The sequence below is a fragment of the Pteropus medius genome, unplaced genomic scaffold (assembly GCF_902729225.1).
Source record: "Pteropus medius unplaced genomic scaffold, Ma_sr-lr_union100, whole genome shotgun sequence".
Classification (NCBI taxonomy): Eukaryota; Metazoa; Chordata; class Mammalia; order Chiroptera; family Pteropodidae; genus Pteropus; species Pteropus medius.
Window position 1 is genome coordinate 1423320 of NW_024348082.1, and position 27375 is coordinate 1450694.

Genomic DNA, 27375 nt, shown 5'->3' on the forward strand with positions numbered 1-27375 from the left:
TATTTATGGAGTCAAATTCTCCTACAACCTTGAACTCTGATGTAAATCAGTCAACTTTCACATCTTCTTTAGACCAGAAGATGTAACTGGCTGATGTTTAGTTCACTCTAGTACTGTCCAAATTTTTGTCAAGAGTCGTTTGTTGTCGTTGTTGTTGAATATACGCTGACTCCAACACGCGTTTTATACATCGGGAATTCCTCTTCACACATATATACCCCAGTAAACCAAATTAAAGATAATGTACACAATGGGAAATAAAATCCTTGAATAGGTGTCGATGACATGGTTGTTCTCCAGAATGATTCTGCCAGTGTGCCCTCCTAAGGATTTCCTTCTCTTTATCCGAGGTGAATCTGCACTGGGGCTGCCTGTGAATCTTCCTCGAATGGAGTCTTCTTCTGAGTGGAGAGAAATGGAAGTTTGGTCCAGGTCAGTCTCGCTGTCATGGTAACAGCCATCAAAGGCCATAGCTTGAACTGCATCAATGTTGTACATTCCAGAAATCTGATAAAAAAGGCTTTTATTAGTAAGTCATGAATATGGTTTTATGAATAGGAATTACAGTACAAATCTAAACAATCAGGCTTTAAAAATAGTTCTGATAAATGCTAAGAATGTTTTGCTTATTTCAAAGAATAGAATTCTGGTTTTGCTTCTGGTATCTGACTAAAAGTAATTTTAATAAAAATGGAAAATATTATCTTGGAGATCCATTTTTAATAGAAATTTGGCAAGGTTTATAATTATTTCCATAGAGGTTTTTGAGCATTATAGAAATAAATGTTACAAAACTATAGTATCAATGTTTTCTAATTTAGTCTTGGCCTGATAGACTGTTACACTCAATGCACGTTCCCCCAGAAATAAACAGTTTCAGGTTTTCCTCTTTGTTTCTGAGTAGTATGAAATGTTTGGCATAAGTTTGTGAGTTGAAATTGAACATGATTTATCAGAAGAGCAGTGTAAGCCAATTGGACTTGCTTTTCAATGTATTTTTCTTCCTTAGAGAAAACAGAACAGTATGCCCAGTAAGTGTGGGGGGTTTTTTTGTTGTTGTTTTTTTGTTTTTTTGTTTTTGTCCAAAAACAGAACAATATCATCTGGTGATCCATTTATGCTTAAATTTCAGGTGGGGGTATGGAATGATTTTAGCTACTCTTATAAAATGCAAATTGGCCAAGCTTTCCCATTTTTTGCTGTGAAGTACCGATAAATGATACTAACACAACCCAATTAAACAACTTAAAATTGGCCTATTTTTTGGAAGGAGTGAATTAACAATGCTCTCTGGCTCCAGTGCTTGATTGAATCTAAACTACCGTTTCTCTTTAATGTTTTACTCTGAGGGAGATAGCGGTTATCATTGGTACAAAGCAGTGTCTACGAAGCAGCTGTCACTAATTACTTTCTGAGAAAACCAAATCACTTCTTGATCTATAGGGAAGTTAAAAAATGAACAAATATGAACAGCTACTCCTGGATAAAATTATTCAGAATTCAGAATGGAGGCAGCAAAGTACATTCTGCCAAAAATGTTTATTTGGTTCATAGTGATTTAAAAACCCAATATTTTACTGAATTCAAAAGACATGAAGTGTAGAAATAATTCAGACAGAGAAAGACAAACACTAGATGATTTCAGTTATATATGAAAGCTAAAAAAAAAAACAAAATAAACCAACAAAAAAAACTGAAACAAACTCATAGATACAGAAAACAAACTGATGGTTGCCAGATGGGAAAGGGGTCGGGGAGCTGGGTAAAAAAGGTAAAGGTGTTAAGTAGTACAAATTGGCAGTTACAAAATATCACAGGGATGTAAAGTACAGCATAGGGAATATAGTCTACATATGGTGCCAGGTGGGTACTCGAATTATTGGGGGGATCACTTTGTAAGTTATATAAATGTCTAACCACTATGCTGTACACCTGAAACTAATGAATGCCAACTGTAATTGAAAAAAAATATATACCTTTTATATTCAGCCAAAAAATTAAAATAAATTTTAAAATTAAATAAAAAACATGGAGACTATTCTGTGTAGTCTGTAAATTAATCAGTTATGTTGTACCTTTTTGTTTTAATTGTAGAAACTTTCATAGTAAAATGAAAATGGGCAAAATAAACATGAAATGAGATCAAGGCTGAATAACCTCAGGTAGCCAATAATAACACTAACAATATATTCAACTCTGGGGTTGAAGATAGAATAACTATGTACAGTCTCTCTTTAGTAGTTTCTCTAGCCACCCAGAATACTGCTGAGTCATCCTGTTAGGTAGTTAAGTAGATATGGGCAACTAGGGAATGAAGGCCCTTCCCAGAGACCTCCCTTAGGACCTTTCTAGAACCTCCATTTTATGGTTATAAGTTATCTCTACATCCTGAGGTTCAAAGGAATGAAGAGCCATAAACTAGTAGCTGGTTTAATTCAGCCACAAGTGCATGTGCAATCAGTGCTACACTAACCTCCTGTGATCTGGCCTCATTATACAATCACTATAATATCATGCCTATGCCTGGAAGTTCATGAATTTAATTGTAACAGACTGAATTCTGGGTAAGCACATGTACAGTAGACAAAAGGGTTATATAATGGCCAAATGTCAATCAAAATGACCTCCATGCCAGTCATTTAGCACTACCCTTGTACCTCCCATCATTGCCCTAATATAATACAGACCTCCCCACTCCACAGGGTTATAGCCCTCTTCACTATAACCTGCCCCTCCCTGCAGTGTACTTTAATCATACTTCCCCACTCCCCCCCGCCAGGCTGCTGCAGCCTTCTCTTACATAGCCCATTTCTTTCTTGAAATGTACTTTCAATAAACCTTACTCTTCCTAAATCTCATTGATTATTTAGTCTTTACTGTACCAATAAAAAGAACTGAGGACCCCTCAGTGCTACTGGGGCACTGATGGGTTTTAGATCACCCCAACGGTAACAATCCCACTGAACAATCACTTTTTAATCCTAACAAAAATGTCATTATTTTGTTGAAGAAGACATAATCTTCTGTGGAGAGCAAGGGGCCATTTTCTTTTTTCATTATAATTGAGGATTATCTATATAATTGACTAAATCTTGCAATATACAATTTTACCAGTAGGCTGCTAATTTCTGTTGCAGAAAAGTTGCAAAAATCAGACTGGCAAGAAACCAAGCAGCACTTGGAGAGTTGGAGAACTCAGGTTTATTACACCAGTGGTCCCAGAAGAACTAGGCCTCTGAAGATCTGGGCCTGGAGCTCAGTTGCAACGTTGCTTATGTAAAATTTATTTGGCATGAGCTGATTGGTTAATTTGTCATCAGATGGTTACAAAGCATGGGAGTTGCTATGGGTTGCAGGCAGTTACAAAGAGTTACAAAGTGTGTTTTAGTTGCTAGAGGGTACAGGCAGTTACATTTGTTGCTTAGACAGAACAAGCAAAAGGGAAGATGAGTCTTTAGTTAATTTCAAGTACAGCCTATGTAGAAAGCATATCTACAAAAGCAGAACAAAGAGCTGATTAGCTTTTTGAGTGAAAATTCCTCTTCATTTCCACATGTTTAAAAGTTGGTTGTTCCAGTAGAAACAGTTTTAGAAGTGTTTTTTTAATTTTTCACTTTTGCCTATACATAAGCACATAATAAAGACATATTATATTTTAACTATAAATTTGACCATTTTAGACTAACTCCTAAATCCTGGAATTAGGAAAACATTCGGATGAAGGAATAAGAAAAAAAAATAGCTTCCTTTCTCCTTCTTGGACAAAGGTCAACACTAGGGATAAGTTTTCCACCGCCCTTGCCGTTCTCCCAGCTCTTGGTATCTGGTGGGTAGTTGGGACGTGTGTGGTGTCAGGAAATGAGCTTTGCTTAACTTCATGATTTCATAGGAACTACATGAGCTTAACATTCCTGGCCTTTCTCACTAACCCTCAATCACTCCACCCCTAGGGATTTGGGAGAAGAAACTGGCATGGGTGACTCAATCTTTTTCGAGTCCTCACTCAGTAATCCACATCAGAGTGTAGGTTTGATCTCTGAAATAAGGTAAAAGGAAACTGTTTCTACAAGGAGAGTCCTGAATTGTCTAGCTTCACCAGCAACCAAGAGAATAAGTACTTTTAATTTGGTGATGGAGTATTAATGAAGCCTCCTGCTCTCAGATCTAACTAAGCTGCTTTCTCCAAACTGCTTTATCAATAACAAAGGTGACATCATCATATCCATCTGTCTAGATCGTACAACTCTCTTCTCTCTAAAACTGGTTTCCTAATTCTGAGGAGAGAGGTATCATTGATTAACCCCAAACCCACTGTCTTACGCTTTTATCCTGCCCCTCACTAGGGCATCCTATGCCTTGAAAGAGCTCTCATCTCAGACAGCCCGTTCCCACTCTCTCTATTAAAACTCCTATTCCTTTGTTAGACAGGACAAGGGTCTCAAGGTCTGGGTGGTTCTTACTAAATGCTATTCTTGCTAAATGTTAAAATGTAGTACAGTACTTTGCAGACACAACTATAAGCAGGATGAGGGTGCCTGGAACCCAACCAGATAAGTGTGACTAGCCAACTTCAAAAGAAGAAAGCAACATGTAATTGACCAAATAGTGCATATAAACAGTGGCTAAGACTCCCTTCAGGGAGACAGAGCTTTGGATGTGAATCCCCTGTCTTCTTTACTTGCTGCAAGTAAATAAAACTACCTAAGGATGACCACAGTTTTGTTTTTGAATAGAACACCCCAAGTGACAAACTGCTTGAGTTTAGGTACACCTTTACACCATATGCTCTGAGCACTAACCACAATAAGAATTTAACATATATCCACAATTTTAAACTTTATAGTTTGTGAAAATCTCAGACTTATTTATTATGTAATTTGGTCTTCACAACAGTCCTGTGAGGTAAAAAGGGAAGAAATTCCACCATTTTGCAAATGCAGAATGAAGATTAGGAGAAATAGCCTGGAAACAAAGCTAGAAAGTGATAGAGTTAGATTTGTCATCACTTCTGACTCCAAATCTTGTGCTCTTTCATTTTGTCCCATAACTATATAAATGTCAGGTAGGATATATCTTTAAGATAATTGCACCCTAAAGGAGGATGCTTAGAATGGTGGTTTCCAGAAGCTGGGGGAAGGGAGAAATGGGGGAGTTTAATGGGTACAGAATCTCAGTTTTGCAAGATGAAAAATTTCTGGAGATTGGTTGTACAACAATGTGAATAAACTTAACAGTACTTAACTGTACACTTAATTATTAAGATGATAAGTTCTATGTTATTTGTATTTACCACAATTAAAAACAAAAAATAATTTTCAAAATAGATGATGCTCGTTAACCCAAAAGAATCTCTTCTCAGTGGTACACAAGAAGATTGTGTACAACCCCATCAAATTAAACAATTGAGGTAGGGTTAACACATGTGTATTGTGAACAGGTGGGGGCAAAGAGACATAGATATTTTAAAGTCAAATGACTAGATAGAGGTGGGCCCAAATTACTTCAATGCCTCTTTCTTGGGTTAACCACTCCTCATATAGAAACAAAACAAAACAAGAACAACAAATCCTTTCACTTGTCTCACATTTTTTTCTTGTCACCTTTCACTTCATAGATGATCTAAATCATTAGTATTCACAGTGTGGGAAATAGATCAGCAGCATCTGGGGTGTGTTAGAAATGCAGACTCTCAGATCCCATCCCAGATCTACTGGATAAAAAGTGACTAGTCCCAAGTGATGCATACATACCTGTTACTGCACACTTGTCTATAAGCTTATGGTTTTCTCATACCTGCAGAGTAGCCACTGTGGTGTATGTATGTGACAGGGACATTTGTCATATACTGTCAACAAAAGAAATTGAAGCATCTGCAATAAAGCTAAATCAGCTCCTATTACAGCTTTGACTCAAAGGATATAAAATAAAAGAATGAAATTAGCATGGCAGGAGAACTGAATTGCAGTTGCAGCTCTGTTGGCTGTGAATCTTTTGACAAATCACTTTACTGCACTAAAACTCTGTTTCTTCATTTTAAAAATAGAGATAATAATTTCTGCAAGGCCTACATTAGGAAGCTGGTATGAGGGTTCAGTTGGAGGAGAGGCTATAAAAACATTCTTAAAAGTACGAAATGTCCTCATTGGAAGTATAAAAAATATAAAATAATGTTTTGGGTGTGTATAAATGCTCATATAAGAATTTTTTAAACCAATGTGAAAATATTACATTAAAATTATTTGCATATGTGAGTATATGTCTATATATACATATATAGTCTCAAGTGTATGCTAGCAAATGAATTAATTTGATCAGTTAGCTTTCTGAAATACAATATTGTAGGTCAGTTATAATAACAAGGAACTAATGCCCCAATTATTTGTGATATGAAGCAGGTAAAGATCAATCTATTGGCATTTATAATGAAATATCACAAAAACTGTGTAAGAACATTTAAAACCTAGAAAGCACCTTGTTCCTAGTATACTTGTGAGGAGATTTTCCCTTTATACTCTCCCAGACTCTCAAGAAACAGGAAGAGAGAAATAATCCTAGCTCTTGGTGAAGAAAAACATATCATTTATTGGTTGGCAGGAGAGTCTGAAGTCAGGGAGACCCAGAAGCAAATCTTAATTCCCTTTGAGCTGTGTGGCCTCAGTCAAGTTACTATCCACCTGCTCTTATTTCACTTCCATAAAATAAAAGTGATAAAGTACCAGCCTCTTCGGGTTACTTTGAGTATTAAATGACATAATATATGTTAGGTGGTCAGCACAATGCCAATACATACATAATAAATACTCATTAAATGTTAGCTGTTACTAGTATCATCATCATTTACTTGAAAGGATGTGGTTGAGAGAAGCACACAGAATTCCTCACATAAACACACAAAAACGCCTGTTGAAGGTAAATGAAGATGCTTAGGAAACCAGCCAACACAGAGAATAAAGTTCAATATTAAAATGTCACTATCATGTAAACTTGCATCTTGCTAAGACATATGTACTTAATACAAGGGCTGACAACGCTGTCAGGAGAGGATTATAGATGAGGATAATCATTTTCACATTCCAAAAGGCATCTGATAATCAAAGCAATGTAGTACCTTTCCTGTCTTCCTGAATTGTTTCCGTTCTTCCACTGTGGTGAGGTAGTTCACGGCTGCATACTCAATGATTGACAGGAACACAAAGAGGGAGCTGACCCAAAGGTACACGTCCACAGCCTTGATGTAGGACACCTGGGGCATGGAGGCGCTCATGCCAGAGATGATCGTGGACATGGTCAGCACCGTGGTGATTCCTGCCATTTGAGAATGGTGACAAGATCAGTGACATGACCATTCAGTTCCAGAATCTGGTGCTGGATTACACCAGGGGACACATTTCAATGTCAATATCAATATCAATATCTAGAACAACATCAATCTGGTGATCAAAGGGTGGTGGGCGGTAGGGAAGCTCTGCATATTCACCCAGTTCGCATCTTCAGCCTAAGCAAGAAGCTCCCCTTGGATTTCTCTTTCTACCTCTTTTTCTTGCCCTCACCCCCATTGTCCATAACGTTTCTTTCCTTCCATCTAAAGACATCACAGAATCAGACATGACTTTTGGGACTCAGTGCTTCTCTCCCTGAGATGGGCCTCTTCTAACCATCCCAGAAAGGTAAAAACATATTCAATTTTAAAATAGTCTCCTAGGAAAGAAATTCCAAAATTATTTTCATTACCCTTTCTCATCACTTTACAACTTTTACTGTTAGGAAATTATCTCAGTGTCTCCTTTTAAGTCTTTCATTCATTGAAGAGTGATCTTTATAGAATTAATGACAGCTATTCTCAATAGAATACTTATAAGCCATCATTATTGCTATACTTTGTCCCTTATCACTGAACTCCAGTTCAACTGAAATTCAGAATGGAAGTGTGATAGTGGAGGCTCAGTCCAGTGTAAATGTGTACTAAATGACTCCTGAATGCCAGTTACTTTTGTAACCTCCCCTCTCCTCCTTTGCCCTTGTTTTCCACTCTCTCCCTTTTTTTCTCTTCCCTTTCTCTCCCTTCCCACCACCTTCGTCTTCTCTTTTCTGTTTTTCTTTTTCTTTTCCTTCTTTATTCTCTGGCATGAGCATCAGAAGTAAGAGATCAGGGCTCTGGGGGACAATGGAGTCAGAAGAAGTGACTCTGAGATTTCCTTAATAAAATGCCAGCTTTGGGGAAGGCTATTCTGTGTCTACACTAATTTCTCAGAGGGATACTGCCAAAGTACTGCCTAGAGAGAAAGTATAGTATTGTAAATATTTGAAATGTACACTGGCTGGCATGGTTTTATTTCTTAACTTCCCACTAGGGAAGTGCAAATGGAATCCTTAATGATTTTTATAAGTTGTGAGGACATTTTAATGTCAACAGACAGAGTCCAGAACAGCAGGAAGAGCACGGTGATTTACTCCTAAATGTACAGACGCAGCGTGTGGACAGCTTTCACCAACATATTTCTGCCCTTTCTACAATAACTCTGCAAGGTTCTCGTTTGAGGGAAATGACAATGACAGACAATGACAACTCTGTAGAGCTATTCAATTTCAAATGAAGTTTTCCTGTTTGTATGATAAAGACCAACACAATCTGACAACTTGACAGTAACTACGGAGGGCCTGGATCTCACCTTCACACTGATTTAACTCTAGAAAAAGAAACCTAAATGCTATCCTAGCTCTTACCATTAGAAGCAGGCTACCATCTCGCTGAGTTTCAGGTTTCCCTAAGAGTGGTAATATCAAGGATTTGCATATTGGTGGACGCTGTTCGCATTCCTTGCCACATAAATATAGAGATGTGAAATTTTGATTAACATTACAGATGTTCGTGTAGCTGAGGCCAAGATTATTAAAGAAAATTTGATTGCCTTTATGAAATGTTTATTCAGCACAAACCTAGATAAATATTATTTGCCACATGTTGCAGAAAAGAAAGATGAGCTGAGAGTGGCTAAGTAATTAGCCTGAGTTTCTTCAGGAGCAGGATTGAAACCTTTCTCTCTGGGTATAGAACCTATGCTTTTTACATGCAAACGTGCTGCCTCTCATTCTGTAAAGGGAAATTCCTCTTGTTTTTAAGATTATAAACCAGTCTCTACAGATGGAGCATCTCTGAGAGAAGACGCTATAAAATTGAGTGTAGAATTATGTCAGGAAGCATGAAGGTACTTTGTGCTTTTCAATAGGCCAAAAGTCTTCTTCTCTTCTAGATTTCACTGGTAAAATTGAATGAATCCTAAACTAATGTTCCTATTTCGTAGCTTACTTCATTAGTTCAAAATTTTAAAATGTCTTCTCTTACTGGTTTTTTATGATATGGAAAATACAACTTCATTTTTTTCAATGGACAGTAACATGGAACTTAACAGACAAAATAATGGTTTAGAACAAACACTAGTTTACATACCAGATAGGTCTTGTCGTGTCTTTTAAATTGATGACTCTTGGGCTATAAAAGGTAATTGTATTATCTATATTTGCCAGACAGCAATAAATTATCAGCTATTTTCTTTAAAAGGGTGCCTAGTCCAACTAATTTACTACAGCTTTATTTATTTTGAAACCAGCATACTAGATTTTCCTTATGTAAAATAATGGGGAAAAAAGAAAGAAAAGGAAGAAAGAAAGAAATAGAGAGTGGGAGGAGAGATTGTTAAGTACAAGGAGTAAAGGATGAGGAAACTGAAAGTATATTCCCCAAGCAATAGAACTTGGAGTCAAGGAGTATTACAGCTACATTAAACACACTATGTCTTGAGCTGCCCCTTAGAAATACATTGATCTTGACAAATAGCATTCCTTTCAAACATATTAAAGTTAACATCTCAATAAAGGAGTTTTGAATTATATTGAGTGACCATTTAGTCAAAGAAAGGTCCTGTACTGGGATTAGAACATTATCTTACCACATACCAATACTGCTATGCATAGTTAGGAAAGTGTTATAAGACAATATTTAGTCTGGCCCATGAGACTTGGCTCTCCTGAGCCCTTGTGGTTTCACCATATTAACTCTTAAGGACACATATGGGGTCCTAAGAATTATTCAGTCTGGGGAGAGTTATATTTGTGCTTCATTGGCCATTTTTCCCCCCAAACACAATGGAGAGGTTTGTTGACCAGTGTAATAACAGTTGGGCATGTAGGCATCACTTATAGAAAGGTTGAGTCAGTTTGCTCCCTTCGGTTGTGGGTATAGCTCTTTTGAAGGCTTATGTATCTACATTCACCTTTAAATGAGTACAAACATTTTCCCTGTAAGCCTAGGAAGAAAGAAAATATTCAGTGTGAAGGAATGTGAAGGAAAGGAAAATAGGCTAGATATCCCAACAACACAGTTATGGCCAGAAACTAACAACTGTATCCCACAAAGGTAGCACCAGATTCTAGTGCCGAGAAACTCTGATAATCTCTATGATGGTTAAATGAACTGCTCCTAAGTGCTTACTTTTCTAGGTATATGGCATATCCTCTGTTAGAAGACATTTTTCTTTATGAGTGAAAGCTTTAGTTGCCTTTCTCTGCCACGACTGTTTCCTGGCAAACGAACCCATTACTTAATACATTGGTTATGAATGGTATATTCCATGCAGAGGGACCAAGTGAGAAGTATGGAGGTAAGGAAAGAAGGAGGGAGACAGAAGGGGAGAAGAAAATACAATAATACTTCTTCTTCCATGAGAGTTAAAATGTCCTTGAATAGCTTTATAATAGTCTTACTCTCTCTCCACACAAAATCAGATGGAAAGATAGAATAGTATTTTTAACCCATTACACATTCCAAGTTATGATTGTTATCTCTCATGAGAATTGCCTAATCACAATTGACATTTCTATGCTATTCAACCTCTAATGTTGAATATCGTATTTTTGTTATTCACTGAAAACAATTCATTGCTGATTAAGACCCTTTTACATTTGTCGTGTAAATGTAAAAGGGTCTTAATCAGCAATGAATTGTTTTCAGTGAGTAACAAAAATACAATTATTAAAAACATAGTAGATTAAACGCTGGTGATTTAACAATTGTATTGTTATGTATGTATTAAGCACAAAATATGTGCACGACACTGTACTGATTACTTTTCTTAAGGAACTCACATTCTGCTAGAAGAGACAAGACAGGCTACTAACTCACCCCATATCTAAACATAAATTAGAAGAAGCAAGGTCACTTAGGAGAGATACAAAGTGCCATGTGGTTCAGAAATGAGAAAGACCATGTCTGCCTGCAGTCATCAGTAAAGGCTCTGGCCATTGAGAGATGGCAGGATTTTGACAGAAAAACAACAACAACAACAACAACAACAACAACAACAACAACAACATGTAAGAAGGACATTCCGGGCAGAGTGAGAGGCAGAATAAATGTACAGAGTTGAGATAAGCAGTCAGGCATGGGGCCCTGTTTGAGAACACTAAATGATAAAATTGTTTAAAACTTAGGACAAGTATATTGGAACAAGAGTATGGGTGAAGATCTAGCAAATAAAAATTCGGGACACTCAGTTATATTTGAATTTCAGATAAACAACAAATAACATTTGTTGTTTGTCCCATGCAATATTTGGTATAAAATTATACTAAAACATTATTTGGTGCTTATCAAAAATTTGTATTTCACCAACTGTGCTGCATTCCATCTGACAACCCTCAAGGAACACTTTAGATTCCAAGCTGAAAGTATTTATACCAATGGCATTCAAGATGAGAATATTGTGATCAGATTTGTGTTTTAGAGCTACTACTCTGCAGCAGGATTAAACTGGGACAAGAAGAGCAAGAGGTAAAATGATCAATTACAGACCTCTACAAATCCATGCTACTGTTTTGTACAAATTAGCAAAGAGTGTCCTTTCCTCTTGAGAATGTCACCCCAAACCATGTCCCATGGAGCTTGAGCTGGATTTCTGCTTCCTATTGTCCTCTGGGTAGGATGTCACAAAGCTTGCAAGAGGGCCCTGGGCAGGTAGGGGTCTGTTAGGGCAGTCCAGGGCAAAGTTAACAAGGGGCCCAGCATCACCAAGACAAGAGCAATGGAAAAGAAAGAATAAGCACATTTGAGGACATTTTATAGAGAAGACTGACTTTAAAGAGTTAGATACCTTGTAGCCATAAATTTCAAAGTGCTATCAGTGGATCCTTTGGGGTCTCCAAGACATTTTCAGAGGATCTTGATAGTGAAAATAAGTTTCATAACCATACTAAGACATTATTTACCTTTTTTTTTTCTTTTTTTTACTGTGTTGATATTTGCACTGATGGTGTCAGGTAATGGTTGGAAAAACTGTTGTTGCTTTAGCATGAATGAAGGCAGCAGCACATAACTGACCTAGCAGTCACTGTATTCTCCAACTCCCAGCATCACAATGAAAATAAAATCAGTAAAAACTGTTAATTTAACTAAATTAGAGCCCTTGAGTACATGTCTTTTTAACATTCTGGTTGATGAAATGAGAAATATACATAAAAGCCTTCTGCATACAAAGTAGGGTGGCTGTCTTAAGAAAAAGCAATCAGGCAATCAAGTTGTGAGCTGAACACTGGACACTTTTTTCAAATGGAACATCACTTTTCCGCAAAAGAACAACTGACAGATAAAGTATGGTTGTTCAGATTTGAGTAACTGACAGACATTTTCTCAAAATTGAATAAAGTAAACCTATCACTTGAGGTAAAATAACTCATAGTATTTATTGCCAAATGATAAAATTTGAGCTTTTAAACCCAAACTAGAAAGATGTTAAAATTGTATCTATCACCGTGAGCTTGAAAGCTTCCCACTACTGAAAAACTTTTTGATGAGATTAGTGGCGATATTAACAAATGAAGTTTTTTTTATATTGTATGATGAATTATGTGAACATTGGGAAGATCTGTATAACTCAGTACACCAATGTTTTCCAAGTGACCAATGCATATATAAACAGACTTAGTCATGATACTAAAGAGATCAATGGATTTTAATCTAATAGATCAGCAAAACTTTACTGATATGGTTTCAGACTCCACATTGCAACTAACCTTTAAGAAATTATCACTTGCTGAGTTTCGGTGCAATGTCAGGGAAGACAATGTACAATTACTTGAAAACACTATGAAAATATGATTCTTTTCTCCAACCGAGTGAGGCCAGATTTCTTTCTATATTTCAAATAAAACCTATTACAACAGATTGAAGAAGCAGGGATGAGAAGCCAGTTGCCCTCCATAAAGTCAGACATTAAAAGTTTACAAAAATGTAAAACAATGCTACTCTTCTCACTAATTTTTTTCATTTTAGGAAAAAACACTTATTTTTCATATATGTTATATTAACTTGCAATGAATTTAGTATCACTATTTTTAAAAGGATCAATACATATTTTCAAAAATTCTGTTTTACTAGCCAACATGGCTAATAATGATAAATATAACCCACAAAAACTAAAGATCTCTGGGGTCCTTAATTTTTAAAGTGTAAATGGGTCCTAAGATCAGAGTTTGTGAATCACTACCAAAGACTAAGAAGGAAATTGAGGCATAGATATGAAAGACTCAATGAATGAATTAACAGAATGAGGAAAGTCAAGAGAATAAGAGGGATTTGAGCATTCTGGGAAGAATAGTTTGTTCTGTTTTGAATGTGCTGAGTGCCTGTAGACTTGAAGGTGAAGTTCAGAGGGCAGCTGGAAATACTTCTCTGGAACTTGAGAGAAAAATTTGAGATGAGGACATAGATTTGGGATTTACTTTCATAAAGACAGTAGTTAGAAGAGAGTTCTTCCATTTGATGAGAGAATCAAAAATAAAGAAAACTTTGGAAGAGAATTGGCTATACTTAAAGAATGGAAGAAAGAAGTAAAAATTGGGAAAGAGAAATGAAAAGACAATCTAAAAAAGGAGAAAAACCATAATAGTGCAGAAAAAATAAAACATATTTATTGTTTGTTTGGTTTTATCAAACGCTGGGCCAGTTGGCATGAATGCCCCCATTTAATTTCCACAGTGGCCCTTAGGAGGTTGTTTTACTAACTTCATTTTGCAGACGAGGAAGATGAAGCTGGGGTCTTGACCACTACACTTTGTTCTGAATTTGAGAGGATGCTTAATAGTGTCAAATGCTTCAGAGAAAGTGAAGGAGGGCGACAACTGAGAAAAGGCAAGAGGGATAGACAGATGTAGTCAGAGTGACCTGCCACAGAATTGGATATCACAGCATTTGGGAGGAGTGAGTAAAGCAGAGGGCAAAATATTTTAGAAAAAGCTTGAGGGCTGTAGGAAGCAAAAGCCATAAGAGGATAGCTGTACAGGAATACTGCAATTCTCTTTATTTAAAAAAAAGGTGGGGAGGGAGACCACTTCTGACTTGTATATTATTTATATAAATCTGCATAGCAATTTCTTAACCCTGAGGGATCAGATGTAGATGCAGGAAGCACAAAATTTCAGGAGCAGCTTAAATGCATTTCAGTGTTCTCCATTCCCCCCAACTTGTCCTGGAACCAGCTTTTATTGCTGTCATTTTCAAAGTGTAAGAGCTGAGCAGTCGGCTTCAGGAATCTGATTGAAAGACACATTCCTAAACTGTGAGAGATGGAATGCCTTTCTGATCCTGCCTCAAGAGCTGGAAATGTGTCTTCTGTTTCGGGTGTATGCTGCCCCACTACCATACTGAGGTCAGGGCACTGCTGCTCCGATGTGAAATAATAGCCACAATAATTTAATTATTCATTCAGATGGTATTTTTTTCCCCTTGAAGATATTCAAGCCTTAAATGCTTGTAGATTGAAGCTTTTAATAGGGGAAAGTAGTGAACAAATTATTAATATTAATGACAATCTATGCCTTTCAAATGATTTTTTGAAGTATGCATATAATTTGTGAACATTAACTTAGAAATCACTGTTTCTGGAATGAATTGTGTGGTAATTACTATGATTGGGAGCCACTAATAACAATCTTCTCTCTAGATAGAGCATTAAAGGTGAAAGAATAAAATCAGTCAAAATGAGGGAGTTCTGGCCTGAACCAGCCAAGAAGGCGAGTGGGATTGACTTTTGGGTTTTTATTAAGTAACCTCTTATCTAAGTGCTTAACTTGGTACTTCCCACTTTGTAAGGATGCAATATAACAGCTAAGTGGGTCTGAAATCGTTCCCATAAAGCAGTATGTGTGACAGTGACATATAATATGTCAGATGGAGTAGGTAATAACATCGGTGTGGTGACTTAATGAGCCTGATGTCTCTCCACCTGAAATCTCTTGCCAACTAAAATGCCACAATTATCTAAAATTCTACTGTGGTTGATTCTGATTTCAGTATTTAGGTTAAGCCCTAATACCTAACTAGTACTTGTATTTCCAAATTCAAGCTTCCGCCTCCCCCAAGAAGTAATTTATTAAGATATCAAAAGTATAGTGTGAATTAGTTTGGAGTTTCTTTCTTCTACAATGTGTTCGTCATGCAAAGTAAAATGGAGTGGGGCAAGGTAAGGAGGTTTTCCCGGAAAGGGAGAAGAGATAGGTCTTTAAAGTGAGGCTGTTGATGCTTCATAATTTCACTTCTCTCTTTACTATCATCCAGCTCTTGGTCAGTTGGCACAGCCTTCCTACCTCCTGCCTGGGTTCCCAAGGAAAGAGTCCAATTATAATTTGCCCTTGAGCTGTGAAGACAAACACTGTAACCTGCTGTTCACTTCCCAAACTACCCCTGCTGCTAAACCATGACACTCTTTTCTTCACTCACCACCCCTTTTTGTTTACCTTCCTTAACCTTGCTCCCATATTAACATTTCACATTAAAAGACTTACCCAGGGAAACTCTTGCAGGAACAGCTCTTCGGTCGATCCAAAATGAAACCCACGACAGTATCACCATCAACATAGCCGGGAAATAGGTTTGCAGCACGAAGAAGAAAACATGCCTCCTTAGCACAAAGTTGATGAAAAGCCTGTTATACCAACCTATGAGAAAAAGGCAGTTATTATTAGGACAGGCTTCCTCATGGAAACACCACACTTAGTGAAATGACCTGCTTCTTTAGACATCAAGATCTCAGGAAACACTGAGCTGATCCAGCACCAGCCCAGAACCTGGGCCTGGCACTCCATCAAAGTAGTTGAATGAACTGAACTACAGTCTGTTTAATTATGTGACTCAAAATCCCCCTTAAATCTCATACCTGCTGTTCAGGGATGAATAGTAATTCTGTCTCGTGGGATGGTCTTTAAAGACCTTTCTCCAAAATAAATTGTGTCTGCAGTGTTTCTGCAAGTGGGCGAGTCTTCACTAGATGACCAATGAGTGCACTGAATAGCCAATGAACCATTTATCAGCTCTGACAAATGAAATGAAACATTTTATCTGAAAAGATTCACGGTAGCTACTAGGTCGATAGATTCCAAATTGGTATCCAGACAGCTAGGAATTCAAAGAGGGGGTAAGCAGAAGTATGCATAAACTATTTTTATTTCGAAGTCTCATTGGCACCGTTAATTTATCTATGATAAATCTGCAAAAAGGCAACCAAGCAATGATGTTTCTTTGCTTCTTGTTAGAATTATAGAAACTCATGTTGGTAATATTGATTAATTCATGCTGATCAAAAGCACCAATTGCGGCCACATCCACACATATATTTTGTTCAGGTTTCCCTTTTCACATTGGCTGCAAAGAAGCTTAAAGCCAAAATTTTGGACCATCTGTAGGACTTCTCTGAGTGCCATTCTCTAAAAGCCACATACTAGATTCTCTGTAATACCTTACCCTTGTTTTTCAGTTTTTCTCGCACATTTCTAATTCATATTATCTTGCTTTATTTCATAATAACTGTGATGCCAATCTAAAATAAGGCAATGAATAATGAAATGAATAAAAATTAAAATATACCCTTTATGAATAAGTGGTAAGATTAATTTTTCTATGATACATGCAGTGTACTTTGATGCAAAATTATTCAAAACACAGGGACTACAGGTTAAAAATTATAAAACAAAATCATAGGTATTACAAAGTTAGAGAACCCTTCTACTAGTCTCAGTAGTAATTTCTTGGGAAACCCAAGGTGGCAAACTTATTAGATAAATCAGGTCAATATTTAGGCATTCAGCCTAAGACATACACCTAGCCAACCTACACTGAATTGGCAGACTACTCCTAGCATTCTAATCTCAATTAAGTTCTGATTACTTTTCCCTTCCCTACCTGTTCGGAGGTTCTCTCTCACTATCAACTGATATACATTTTAATAATATCAAACAATTTCATTACCAAGGGTAATAAAAGATACATAGTACATTCTAAACAAAACACATATTACTTTTAAGCTACTCATTGTCTTGTATTATCCATGTCACAAGCCCACTTTGGTATTACATACAATTAAGTTTTAATTTTGGCTGTAGAGTAGAATAACAGCATCTCCAATATAATAGCTTCATGTAATTATTGCAGATTAAAAGAGATAAGGAAAAGCTGTGAAAGTACTTCAAAGAAAAACACCATTAATGTATATGGTTTTAAGTCTTGAAATAAATGTAGGTAACAAGGTTTTTTTTCTAACACATAAATTTCTGAATTTTTTTTTTTTTTTTTTTTTGGTGATGGGAGGTGGGCAACCAAGCAGGAGAAACAGTGCTCTGTCTTGTGGCTCCTCAGGGGAAGGAATACCAGCAGTGGTGTTGTGGTAGAAGCTATGTAAGCCGGGAAGAGCTCCCTTTACCTGCAAGGAATGGTGGTGGTACCTGGAAAGATGTGGAGTCCTCATTTTGGGTAGTGTAATAGTCTGACTCCAATTGTGATACTTAACCACCAATATCTCTCTAGCCCCACTTTCTGTTCTGTCCCACACCAGGGCAAACTAATAAGAAAGCTGAGTGCTCCCTCTTTTGGCACCCAAGGTTCAGCCACGAAGCCTTGCCCCAGCTCCACCCTCTTAACTACCACAAAATCTCAAACCAGTCATTCTTCCCTCTTTTCTCAGGCCATTTTCAGACCTGCCCGGCAGCCTGCCCTGCTCCCTGTAGAAAACCTCGTTCTGTGAGTAATAAGTCTCTTCATACCCTTTTGATATGTGTGTGGCATTATCAGCTTTGACATCTAAACCAAATTTTAGGTGGTAGAGTCCATCTGCTTCCATCAAGTTGCCACATGGTAGAAAGAAAGGGAGTTTATGAAAGAGAGAAAAGGGCTGGAGAGTTGGCAGCCAGGAAAATTGAACAGAGGGGCTGTAGGTGGGGAGTCAGTCCCAAGACAAGGCTGAAGAAAGTGTTTTCACCTGAAGACTGTCACTTTCAGTGGCCTGTTAATAGTAAGGCCTCCTTCTGTGCTGAAAGAATCTAGGTGGTGATATTGATTAAAATGGTGATGATGATAGCTACTAGCTAATATTTATTGAGTACTTATCATATGGCACACAGTGATAAAGCCAGGATTTGAACTCATGTAGTCTCTCTCCAGAACTTGTGCATTTAATCCCTACGTTATGCTGCAATAAAGAATACTTTTCAATGTATCCTTTACGGGCAAGAGTTATTTCTTTTTCCTTTGCAAATCTTCGGTGCATGATTTTGAGGGGCAATGAAAGGGAAGAATGGGCAGAAGCCCTTTCCTGTTTGTTGATATTGCCAGGTAGTGGTGAAAGCAGTGCTAAGGGAAAAAAGTGCAGACTTGGTGGTTCAGCTATTAAATGGAAGCTGAAGTTCCAAAAAAAATTCATATTTACTTATATAGAGAAAGAAAAGGAGGAGGAGGAGTAGAATATATATCAAAATAATAGCACAGTTACCTCTACGAGGTGGAAATACAAAAGCTTTTTCTTTAAACTTCTAAACATTCTTTTCAAATTATCTCCCATTTATTCATTCATTCAACAATAGCTATTGAGCATCTACTATGTGCCAGGGCTGTACCAATGATCAAAACAAATTACTCTGTTACTTATAAAATCAGAAAAGCAAATAAGCTTCATTACAATTAACAGTATCATCTGTTGAATCGCAAGCAATGCAGACAAATAATGGTGTGAAATAGAGCATTTATTCAGGATCTAAATAACTAAATAGCTGTTGGTGCTAAAATCCTTTAGCTTCTCTGTGTTTTGACTTCTCTCTTAATGATGCAGCCTTGTAGATAACAACTTGATAACTCTTCTCCAAAGGCTAAGGGCAGTGTAGAGCAGCTTTGGGGAGAAAACTCACCACTATCAAAGCGGAGTGGGTACAAGGATTCCAGCCAGGGCATTTCTGACCCACAGGGGTAGCTGCTGGCACACTTGCTGGCCTGAGCATGACTTCAGGAATTTAAAATGGTATCTTATATGGGTTCTGCCTGAAGTCGCTCAGAATGCTAATAACCAAGGGAGAAGTAGCTACTTCTAACTTTAGCTAACAGGGATCAAATACGATTTTAAAAAGTGTCTTAGATAAATGCTGCCAAACCAAAAATATGTCTGTCATAGTAAAGAGTATACAATATAGGCCCAATTTCAAATACATTTTCTATTTGGGGCAATGTACTCAATTGATTTGTCTGATATCAGACACATTCCAGGGACTAGGGAAGAAATGGTGAACCAGGCAGATAGATTCCCTACCTTCTTTCTAGTTGGGCACTCAGATAATAAAGCAGTTAGACAAACATGTATTTCAGGTAGTGGTAAGAGCTATGAAGACAAATACAGAAAAGGAACGGTGAGGAAAGAGACCTATTTTAGATAGAATGGTTAGAAAAACACTTCTTGAGGAGATGATATTTGAACGAAGCCCTGAATGAAGTGAGGGAACTGGTTGTGAGAAGATTGGGGAAAAAAAAAAACACTCTAGGCAGTGGGAGGAAAAGGCCAGAGCAGAAGCCCTGCAGATGGCATTAGAAGGGTGTATTTGAGGACAAGCAAAGAGAGTAGAATGTGGTAGTGGATTGGGGTAGTGGGTAAGGTCAGAGACAGATCGTGGAGGACCTTGTTGGTCACGTGGAGAAGTCCGAATTTTGTTGTGTGTGATGAAAAAGCACTGGAGGTTCCTGAGCAGAAAAGAATCGTGATTTCTATGTTTTTCAAGAGATCACTCTGTCTACTGTATTGAGAATAGTCTGCAGGGGCCAAGTGTGGAAGGAAGGCACCCAGTTAGCGGCTGCACGAGGAAAGAAATGATGTCCTGGGAAGGTGGAGGTGGCTGCCTATAAAAGAAAGATGATATTACTGGCTAAAGGAGACCCTCGTTTGGATTCAGGTCTCTTCACATGTTGCTCTGCAAATAATAGATGCACAATAGGTGCTTATGAACTGTCCACGTAAAACATTTTACCTGTGCTGCTATAGAAGGCAAATCCGCTGGATGCACTGAACTCCTCAATGAAGAACTGAGAAAGGGAAATATGCTCATCAGTATTTAAGGACTTGTTTCCATGTTTCCAGTATAGCATGAGATCCTCTTCATTGTAGGCATCTAAAACAAGAAAATAATATTCTTAGAATAAGCTTCTATAAGCTCCATGAGGTCTATAACCATATTACATGCAGCTCTCTGTCCTAGTGTTGCTCCAATGACTTGTATACATTAGGTGCCAAAAAATATTTGCCAATTCCCATACCTATCAGAAGAAAAAAATCTCTAAAAATTAGACCCTATGACTGGCATAGTGTAGAGGCTGTTCTTGTGCCTGCATGATGAGTAAAAACACTCCAAACAGCTGCTCCCATATTTGTGTGCACTGAGTGATATCACAGCACTGTGTTACAGTCACAGGCCTGACCCCAGGTCTGCAGGCCCTTTTAGTTTTGTAGATCTTGTGGATGAAATTCTAAAATGAGTTGAGATCATAAAGAATTTTCTTCTAAAATCAAAAGTGTTATAGAAAGTTTCTAATGGATTTGGGGAGCAGAATCTGTGTAGAAGACATCCGTTGAGGTTCCCAGCATTAAGCCTCATTATGAAAAACTGCATTCAGCTTTTAAGATGTCATATCAAAAATAGCTGAAGGGTCAAAGTGATTGACAAAGCACTGGCTCAGATGCCCTTTGACAGGACTTTGATTATGGGGGGTCTATGTCTAGAGCTGAGTTTTTCTTGGGGAAACCAAGTATACTTAATGGAAGATTGTGACTCATATGGCAACATGAATTCTAGATCTTTCCAAACTTGGAAAGTCAGTGTCAGTCTACCTTAATATTAGCAAGAATACACCTGTATAGGGAGCTATTCCTTTATAACCATTGTAGAAATTACAAATATGTAATTATCAAAGCATCCTCCCCCTACCGAATCTTCTCACGAGAGACAACTTGCTATCATCTTTAATTAAAAAAAAAAAAAAAAGGCAACTACATATGTTGGATAAACATATTTAGCTTATATCGAAAGTTTTAAATCCTTGTTAAAACACATTTATTTATATGCAAGTTTGTGATGTTATATTCAGATCATGTGTATACCCTCTGTCAGGAAGTAAGACTTACAGCTTTCCAGTTCAAGAGAACAATTTTGAGTGTCAAGAGGAAACCTGCTGAAATCCATAAAGCACATGGCTGAAACAGTTATCCTATAAAAAGAACGAGAAAAAGAAAACTGCATATCATTCAACCACATGGCCAAATAAGCATGCAATAATGCAGCCCTCTTACTATTTGCTTGCTTTGTGTGCCTTTCAAGAATGATGCAAATCAGGCATTACCATCTTCTTTCCAAATAATGGATAAGGAAGCACCCCCCAGGAAGGTGGATGATTTGCTTAAGACACAGAGATAATCAGTGATTTCCTGCTCTAATAATTGCTTCTGAGCTCACCATTTCCTGGTCAATTGCCTCTATATTTTATGGCTCTGAGATCTTCAGAAAAACACACTTCAAAGTGAGAATACTTTTAAATAGATTTAAATATTTCCTGCTTTTGGAAGATCCAAACTTAAATAGTTTCTAGTAATAAAGAACTGATATGGTGGTAATAAAAAACTATGGGTAAAGGTTTCTCTCACAAAGCAAATTTACCTGAGGAAATCCTCTTTCCAGGCATGAGGATAAAGCCCAGAGCATTTTTAGTTATAGATTTATGTGCACAATGCATAATTCAGGTGCTATTAAGTTGAAAGGCTTGCATACTGATGAGGATTGCTTTTTCAAATTTTATATCCTCCTAGATTTTCCTGGCTTCAGGCAGAGGCTGCTGTACTATGATCCTGCCACAAAGTAGAAACTGTGGTACTCACAATAGCAGATCAGAGGTTCATAAAAGGCCCCTGAGCAAGTCTGCAAAAAAACAAAGGCAACAGCTGCTCCTACCCATGGTGCCGCCAAGTTAATCAGAGAAGTAGAACTATTTTATCTTCCATGGGTTGAATTCTACTGTCAACAGTCACTCAGCAAAATGCTATGCCAGGGAGGTGCCTGGATGAATTTGTGTCACAAAACATATTAATTTTGGCATATTCCTAGTACTTTAAAGCGAGAAGGGACCTCTAAAGTCTTTGAGTCTGCCTCCTGCATGGTATACATGAATAAATGAACCGCTAAGGAGGTTAGGTGGGTGGTGTTAAAGAATGTATTATTTGTGACATTTGTTAAAGAAAGTAAGGAAGACTTTATTGAGAGGGACTACTGTAATGGGGTTTTTTTAATACGGGAGAGAGATTGGGCTCAACTCCAAATATAACAAGGAAAAGTGGAACTTCATAACCAAGAAGCATGATGCGGGTCAATGGATGGAAAATTACTCAGAGGAAACATCAGGGGTAAGGAGGCAGGGGGATTCTGGCTAAATTGACTTATCAAAGACAAACACGGAAGCTCAAAAGTCAGGGTCTAGGTGAAGAGAGAGTTCAGAGAAGCATCAGTAAAGTTTGGTCAAGAAAAGAATTTTTGTCAGTAGATACTACTAGGACCAAGCCTAGAACCAGGTGACATGGCTCTGGGCTTAGACTGGCTCTGCTGTCAGTTGGAATAGTTATACAGACAACAATTTTGAGTCCTTCTGTGTTCAGGGATTCCACAAGACCACTCTCAAGTTCAATGATGAGCTAAAAGGACTGATAGAACTCTTCAAAGCTGTTACATTAACAGTTAACAGTTTGTTACAATGAAAGGAAAAAGAGCATAGGGCAGCATCCAGGATGGACCAGGAACAAGTTTCTATTTGTCCTGTGCTAATGGAGTTATGGGGTCAGTGCTTAATTCTCCTAGCAATGATGTGTAACAACAGCCATGGAGTACTGCCAACCAGAGAAGCCACTGAGCCTTGGGTCTAAAGAAATAATTGAGGGTTGGACACATAGGTATGTCTGACTCTAGTCTCCAGTTCCTCCAGAGTTATCATCACATGATATCACCTCCCTATCTCTAATGTGGCCCAAGACCTCCGTCATAATCATACAGACAATCTGGTATAGGCCAAGGCCTCTGGGTAAACAAAGACACTCTCATCTGACAGGGTATTCCAAGGGCTTGGAGGTTACCTCTCAGGAGCTGGGCAGGAGCCCAGTCTTTCCTTGGAATGCGCAGGCTATGGACAATCGACTGAGTATTTCTTTAATGGACATCCTTCCATCCAAATAAGTAATTTAAAACAGTTGACTCCTTGGGCAGGTGCTGCTGTTCTCCTTCTGATTCCCAGTGAAGCCTAATTCCAGTACTCTAGAGTGCTACAATACTCTTGATTTAAAAGTCCTTTTGAAAGTAGTACTTCCCTTTAGTTACATTTTAAAAAACATTGATAGGCTTTATGAAATGTCTGGCCATAGCACCTTTGTACTAGTGAGCAAGATGTTTTTAAGGAATAAAAAGAATTTGTATTGGTTTCTTATGGCCAATGTAACAAATTACCACAAACTTCATAGCTTAAAACAACAGAAACTTATTCTCTCACAGTTCTGGAGGCCTGAAATTAGTGTCACTAGACTGAAATCAAGGTGTCAGAAAGGCCCTGCTTCCTCCAGAGGTTCTAGGGGGAAAATTCATTCCTTGCCTCTAAATGGCTTCTGGCAGCTGCCAACATTCCTGGGCTGGTGGCAGCATCACTCCAATCTTCGTCTTAATGGTCACGCTACCTTCTACTCTTCTGTGTGTATCAAATCTTCCTTTTCCTCCTTCTTTCAAGGATATTTATGATTGCATTTAAGTCTGAACTAGATAACCCAGGATAATTTCCCTATCTCAAGATTCTTAACTTAATCACATCTGCAAATATCCTTTTTCTGTCTCATAGGGAAAATTTGACAGGTTTTAGGGATTAGGACACGGGTATCTTTGGGGAAGCCTTTTTCCCCCCAGCTATTTCAGTATCTTTCTGGGATTTCTAAGGCATGAAAAAAATAAATAAATTGCTTAGATTTACTAAACATTTTTAGAATTACCTATGATAAGCTACTTGGTATGCACAGAACTCATTAGGCTTAAATGACATATGGTACATTAAAAACAGAAGGCGCTTATAGCATAATGTCAGAACTAATGTTTCAAATTTAAAAAAATACATGAAAAAGGAAGTGAGGAAATTAGCAGGAACTTGTATGATAACTATACTTTCCCATGAAAAATGAAGGCAATAGTTAAGAAAGTTACTTAGCTCATCCAAGATTCCAAGACTGCTTGGTGGGCTGCAGTGGTGGGGTGGAGCTGGTGAGTAGGAAGAGCAGTTTTGCATACCTAGAAAATTGTGTGCTGGACTCAAGGATTTCCACAGTTCAGCTCCACTCTATTTATTCAATCTTATTTCCTACCATTCTCCAATACAGGCCCGAGTAAGTATAGTTAGGAAACCATTCTTTAAAATCTGGAAGTTAGAACCGGGAAAAAAATCTCATCTTTTGCTTGTGCTCCAATCTCCAGCATCACTAAACACACAGCACTATCATGAGCTTCGTCCAAAGTGAGACCAACTTGGCACAGACGGCCATGATACAGGGAGCCAGCAGTGGCAGACAGCCCTCACCTGAGACTGAAGAGGACATTTCCATCAGGGCGGACACGCAGCATGATGTTCTCCACAGTCGTATCATGGATGAAGGATCTTTTAGAATGGACAAAAAAGACATCGGGCACCCAAATCTTTTTGATCAATCTATGATCAAAGGTCATGCTTTTGTTTGTTGTGCTAGGAAAAGAGAGTCTTTCATCTTTCCAATAATGCCTGAGATAAAAAGTCATCGTAAAGTCCTAGGCAGAGAGAAAAAGAGACAAATCGAAGTCAGGAAGAATATGATTCAGGATGATCAGTCAACACAATTAGTCCTGGATGTTACTGACCTGCAAATGAATGGCTTATATTGTATTTTCAGGTATATTTAGGATGAAGCTAGTGAGCTTCGGTTGCAGAGTCTCTCCCTCACCTGGACTCCAGTGAATGTTGAGAGTTTCTGGGAAGTATAGAGCGTTTGTGTTGGGGGAGAAAAGCCAGTTGTAACTGGGAAGCATTTCTGCATAAGCACTCTGGTAAAGAACCTTGAGAGATCTCAGAAGAAACTCCATGCTCTAGTATTTTATTTTGATCTCTTTTCCCATTGTGAATGAATATTCACTTTTATACCTAATTTCGTATTCATAAATTTGATTGTTTTTGTTAAAGAAGGCCCCCCTCCAAGTTGAATAAACCATAGTCCCACAAAATACTCAACACGGCATTTATTCGAGCTGTTAGTAGAAAGAACTTCGTCAGAGGTCCTGGGGCAGAGGCAATGGTCTTACTCACTTGAGAGACAGAAAGCACCATAAAATGGTGGTTCTCAAATTCAAGGTTGCAAAAGAATCACCTGTGATTTTGTTCAAATGGCACATTCCCCAGAAGTTAGTTCCTGGAGACTCTAATTTGGAATAGCTTAGGGATTTGAACTGTTAATGTAAGGAGGTAAGGAGGGGAAAAGCCATACTAACATCATATTAACAGAAAAAAATTTGATTAGTCAATGATTTGAGTTTTGTTTGGCTCTCAGATGCAATATGTAAGATTTTGTTTGTTTGAACAGAAACTCTCTGAGCTTCGTCTAAGTCATTGGGTGTGGACAATGACAATATGTTTCACTTTTCACAACTGTTTATTTCTTACTGTCATTTATTTCCCAACAATACTCAAATTTTTCTTGAATTAACACATAAATATAGAACTTTGACAATTTTAAATATGTCCTGTCATCTTTCATTCAGTTAACATTTGGATGGCAATAACTAATTGAGGAGTCACTATAAATAAAAATATTAATTAAGATACATATGGAAAGATTATGACCTTACAGTGTAATTTATAATTCTAGGTCCTGCTTCCTTGAGAGATCCCTTCTTTGTTCTTTCTCTCTCTTTTTACATTTTTATCTTTAACTGTGATATTTGCATATTATAAAAGTAATACATGGAATCTAAATTTCAGAGCTTACTTCTATGAAAAACACTATATATAAGCTACAGCTCATATATCAAAAATACTTTTTTCTCAAAAGTCTCCAAAAGCTAATTTTGAAAATTTCACAAGAACACCTATGTAAAAGATTCCAGAAAAGGGAATGAAATGCAAGGATTAATGTACATAACACATTACATGAAATGATAAACAACAAACTAAATCTTTCCAGATGGAAAATGGAGTTTGAAATGAAAGTAATTAAAATCCTCCCTATTTATGGAAGGGTTATTTCCTGGTTTTATTTTTAATTCCTGCCCCCCACCCCAAAGCTTCCATATTTAAAGTAGAAAACAAAGGATGATAAGCATTTGGTTAAGGGCTGCAACCTCAAATGACTGTAGGACCAGGTGAGCAACATCAATGAATGAAGCGGGATGAACCTAAGAAAATCCAGGCATTGTTTCCAGGGCAAGCTGGAGGGCACAGTTCCACCTAAAGGCATTTACCATTAAATTGGTTAATACTTTTTAGGGAGGTGGGAGTAAAACTAAAATTTGAACCAAATCCAGAATTGAAACCCAAACCAAAACGTATTCAAAGCTGCGTCTCACCAGCGAGTACCTGTTACAGCTCTTGTAGTTAACAGTTGCACCTAGTGTGGCATTGACAGAAAGCAAAGAAAGGCAACTACAGGAGATGATGAGAAAGACAGCACAACTGAAGAGAACAAAATTAGATGGAGAGAGCAATTCAGATGTGAGAATGTATATCACTTAGGTGAGACTAAGGAAATGGACATTCAAAATTTGAAACTATGAAAGTACTCCTTATTTGATATAGAAAAATATACTAAAATGGGCTACATAAAGCTCTGAGACATTAACAAATTAACAGAAAAGTTGTAGGTAGGAATTACATCTGAAAACAAATGATGTGTGTGCTTAGATATCTAAGTTCACCATGGCACTAATTGTTATTTCTCAAAGCAAAATCCTGAAAAGCCTTAAAATTACTTAAGTGAAAAATAGCTCTGG

The 27375-nt window shown here is 37.6% G+C and overlaps 1 protein-coding gene and 1 long non-coding RNA gene across 2 annotated transcripts in view; one reads left to right on the forward strand and one right to left on the reverse strand.

The window, feature by feature from the left end:
• Positions 1–27375, reverse strand: part of GABRR3 (gamma-aminobutyric acid type A receptor subunit rho3) — a 44233-nt gene continuing 16858 nt past the window's right edge. The window contains exons 4-9 of the mRNA XM_039879110.1: positions 24941–25164; positions 21477–21559; positions 20326–20466; positions 15835–15987; positions 7109–7305; positions 1–507 (exon numbers count right to left, since the gene is read on the reverse strand). Of these exons, the coding sequence (XP_039735044.1) occupies positions 205–507; positions 7109–7305; positions 15835–15987; positions 20326–20466; positions 21477–21559; positions 24941–25164 (1101 nt within the window). The 3' untranslated portion in view covers positions 1–204. The remainder of the gene's footprint in view (positions 508–7108; positions 7306–15834; positions 15988–20325; positions 20467–21476; positions 21560–24940; positions 25165–27375) is intronic.
• LOC120615925 (uncharacterized) lies at positions 365–26120 on the forward strand. Its single transcript, XR_005656385.1, has 3 exons — positions 365–432; positions 18006–18061; positions 24838–26120. It is a non-coding gene; the product is annotated as an uncharacterized LOC120615925 (long non-coding RNA).